The sequence below is a fragment of the Cynoglossus semilaevis genome, chromosome 7, assembly GCF_000523025.1.
Source record: "Cynoglossus semilaevis isolate Cse_v1.0 chromosome 7, Cse_v1.0, whole genome shotgun sequence".
Classification (NCBI taxonomy): domain Eukaryota; kingdom Metazoa; phylum Chordata; class Actinopteri; order Pleuronectiformes; family Cynoglossidae; genus Cynoglossus; species Cynoglossus semilaevis.
Genome location: NC_024313.1, coordinates 5,088,420 through 5,092,035, shown reverse-complemented (window position 1 = coordinate 5,092,035; position 3,616 = coordinate 5,088,420). Strand labels below are relative to the sequence as shown.

The window sequence follows — 3,616 nt, the reverse complement described above, 5'->3', positions numbered from 1 at the left end:
AGCAGGAGCCATGCCCTGATCTGGGGCGAGCTGTACACACACACACACACACACACACACACACACACACAAATGACTGATTTACCTCTTGAAGCTCTGTGTACATTCCTGACGGGGATGAGTGAACAGGACAGTACAACATGTTGGCAGTGAACATTTTTTTAACTGCCATACCTCAAAGCAATACTGCTGCACGTCATGCAGCACCTTGTTGAGATCCTTGTTGAGCTGTTCCAGCTCAAGCACTATGGTGGCATATCTCTGCTGGAATTCTAAGTCAATAGACACCGAGTATGATTTCTGCAAAAAATAAACAAACAGTCATTGTTGAAGTTAACTTTAAACTGTGAACTCAACCTAAATATGTGCAAATGTTCTCGGGTGATTTTACCAGCTTCTCCACTTCTGTGTTCATTTCCTTCAAGAGCTTGATGTGCCCTTTCTTGATCATGAGGATCTTGGACAGCCTTGTCTAAAAATACAGATGAATAGACCAATCAGGCACAGCGACGTCTTGCACACTGAATTCACTGTATGTTTTAATATTTACCACTTGAACCAGGAACTTGACAGGAAACCCTCCCAGAGTGTCTCCCTCAGCACCAGAGAGTTGGTTCTTCCACGGTGATTGGTTGATGAGAGGATCAGTGTCCTGTTGGCAAACAAATCAGCGGTCTTTGTGAGAAGAAAGATTTTATTTATTTTAATCCTCAATTTTAGTATCTTTTCACTTGTTCCCTATTACTACCTACTTATAAAAATATATACTTATGAAAAAAAAAAAACTAATAAGTTATTATGCTATCATAATCGATCATCACAATCATTTGGTAGAGTCTATGAAGATGGTGGCCTATCCAGTCCTATTTAAAACTCAAAGTGCTTCATACTGTAGGTTTGTAATGTACATTGTGTTAATGCCAAGGATGGGGTAACATGGAGATAATCACAGTCTGGAATAAAACAAAACACAACTGGCCGACAGATGAATGTCAGCTGTTAGTATCACAGCAGTGCATTCCTCCACTGAGTGAAAGTGAGAAGGACTGCACTCTGGAAAGGGTTTCATTTGGCTGCACTGTAACACTTTTATCATTACATACCATACTGGTATCATGTCAACATCTCCTTAACCAGAGATGTAATTAGATAACGAGACGTTAAAGGGCAAGAAACAAGGTTCAGCTTTGTGTGACTCTGACAAATGGACATTACCAGAAGAACAGGTGTAGTAGCAGATGGATACGACCCCCTGGGTGGAGTCATTAGGTTTTGCATGAAACGTGTTGTCCGATGCTTCTGTGCAAAAGCCGATAGAGGCATCGTCTCATTGGGTTCGTTGCTCTGAGAAGCACAAATACCAACAGATGAACAAGGATTTTTTTACTGCACAAAATGAAAAAAAAAAAAATCATACTGTCCTTGAGTTCAAACCACCAGTAAGGCAGATATTGTAGCAGGATGGTCTTACCAGGACTTCGTAGTCAGGCACGGTGTGTGTTCCTAGGCCACTGCGGTCAAAAGTGACGCGATAGGTAGCTGCAATGGTGTCCACCGCATCAATCTGTCCGGTAAACAATCCGTCATGGACACCTCGCAGTCGAGCTATTGATGAAAATACATAGTTAAAACCCGTAAAAACAATGAGTTCCACATCTAAGTACTTAGCCATAGTCAAGCAGTTAGCCATAGTCAAGACAAGATAGACATTTCCTACCAGTGACTTTGGTTCCTATGATGAGTGGGAGAGGAATTTCATCAGGAAGGTCTTTGCAGTTTGAAACGTCCGACATTTTTCTTTGCTGCAACAGACGCATTTTTTGTCTCTTGTGATTTAGTGCTGTTCTCTCCTCAGCAAAAAATGCAGACGAACACCTGTAAAAGACAAAAACCAAGGGTGGAAACAGCATAAAAAATTAAAAAATGATTGCTGTGAGATTTAAGCATTGACCAATCGAAGTGAAAATGTTTGGATGCAGGAAATGCAAACATTGTAGCATACCGACGAGGTTTTCCCATTAGTCTCCTGATTGTTCCCCACTCAACTCTTGTGAGCTTCCTTGTTTTCAGGTTTGGAAAAGATTCCTTTAGACACAGGCAGAATTCATTGTCACCTTCAAAAAGAGGTCTGGAAGAAACAACAAAGGAAACAAAACACATTAAGTTAATTAAAAAATATCAAAACATAATAACAATTAAGAGTCATTAAGATCCAAACATATGGCCTTTTAAAAAAGTCAATTTTTTGCAAAAGCTGTCAAGGGGTCTTACCTGTCAATATTGGAATAAAACCACTCATAGATGCACCATTTATGAGCTTTGGGTAGCTTTAAGAGGTTTCTTAGTCTAAGGCCTATTTTTTGAGATGCCTTTTTATCTGGTGTCACCACAGTAGAAAATTTCTGCAAAGAAAATAATAAACAAAATCCAAAACAGTTATTTCACTATCAAATTCAGAAAAACTTTACACATTCTGTCTGTTTAAACAGTGATACAATTAAAAACAGACAGTGATCAATGGGCTTTTACCTGTGGTGTGGTGCTCACCCTTTGACTCCTCCGGGGGGATCTTGAAGAGAGACGCTGCTGAGGCAGCTCATCTTCCTCCCGACAGAAACGACTCCTCTTTGAGCTCCGCGTGGGCTGCACAGACATGCATGGGCAATAATTTAAGAAAAAAAAAATCTCAATGTCTAATACTCATTGATAAACAAACTCCCACGACTCTCACCGTATCCATCACGACGGGGGAAGGCCGTCCCCTGGTGTTGTGAGCTCGTGGGAAGTTGTTCTTTTCATTCAGAGTGTTGGATAAACTACCCTCTGTAAAGAAAGCAATGTGTTTATGTGTTTGATAAATATTTTACAAATTGTGATGCAGCCTCAGACTGAAAACAACCCAATTCATATCTGTATTGTCTAAAATAAATGCAAAGACACTACTACTATAATCAGGTCCAACAATGTGCAACAGATACTGTGAACATAATTATTCAAAAGAGAAAAAAATGCAGATAATATAGTAACTGCCTACATACCTTTTAGACTAACAAGAGCTTCTGCTGAAGAGCCTGAGAAAGAGAACAAATTGAATTACAACATGTCTACAAAATCACAGAGGCTGCAGGGAAATAAATCAACTGAACACACTATTGACTCTAGAAAAAGAGCCTACCAAGTCTAGTTAGTTCCATTTGTCATTACACTGGGCAATGTTTTAGAATGATTTCTTTTTGAAGCGTTAAATCATTTATTAAACCTGCTAAAGTAGTTTATTTTCCAGCTTTTTTTGCAGCTGTTTTGGTGGCTTTTGTCACAGTAGAGAGAATTATGAATAGTTAAACATATTAGTTTATTGAAAGACTAATAGCTGTTTCTGCAAACTACTAAACTTTATATTCATGACTAACACTAGAAGACATTTGGTGCTTGAGCTTTTTATTAGCTTTGTATCCCAGTAACAACCTGGGTTAAAGTGCAGATAATGCACTAGGTAGGTAGGCCTTTACCCCCAGTTTGAGCTGTCACACACGGATGAAATATCAGCGGAGCAGTCTGTAACGTTGGAACAGGGTTAATTGACTGGCGTTCACATTTTTCAGTAAAAAACGTGCAC

General features: G+C 39.4%; 1 protein-coding gene across 2 annotated transcripts in view; it reads right to left on the bottom strand.

Moving 5' to 3' along the window:
• lin9 (lin-9 DREAM MuvB core complex component) overlaps positions 1-3,616 on the bottom strand; it is a 6,417-nt gene that overhangs the window by 2,139 nt on the left and 662 nt on the right. Inside the window, exons 2-13 of one of the 2 annotated variants that reach the window (XM_008312954.3) lie at positions 3,039-3,071; positions 2,732-2,823; positions 2,530-2,643; positions 2,272-2,402; positions 2,003-2,128; positions 1,718-1,875; positions 1,472-1,605; positions 1,216-1,344; positions 551-652; positions 392-472; positions 175-300; positions 2-30 (exon numbers count right to left, since the gene is read on the bottom strand). In XM_008312954.3, the coding sequence (XP_008311176.1) occupies positions 2-30; positions 175-300; positions 392-472; positions 551-652; positions 1,216-1,344; positions 1,472-1,605; positions 1,718-1,875; positions 2,003-2,128; positions 2,272-2,402; positions 2,530-2,643; positions 2,732-2,823; positions 3,039-3,071 (1,255 nt within the window). Of the gene's footprint in view, position 1; positions 31-66; positions 301-391; positions 473-550; positions 653-1,215; positions 1,345-1,471; positions 1,606-1,717; positions 1,876-2,002; positions 2,129-2,271; positions 2,403-2,529; positions 2,644-2,731; positions 2,824-3,038; positions 3,072-3,616 lie in introns of those variants that run through there. The other variant, XM_025056949.1, reaches the window with a different exon arrangement.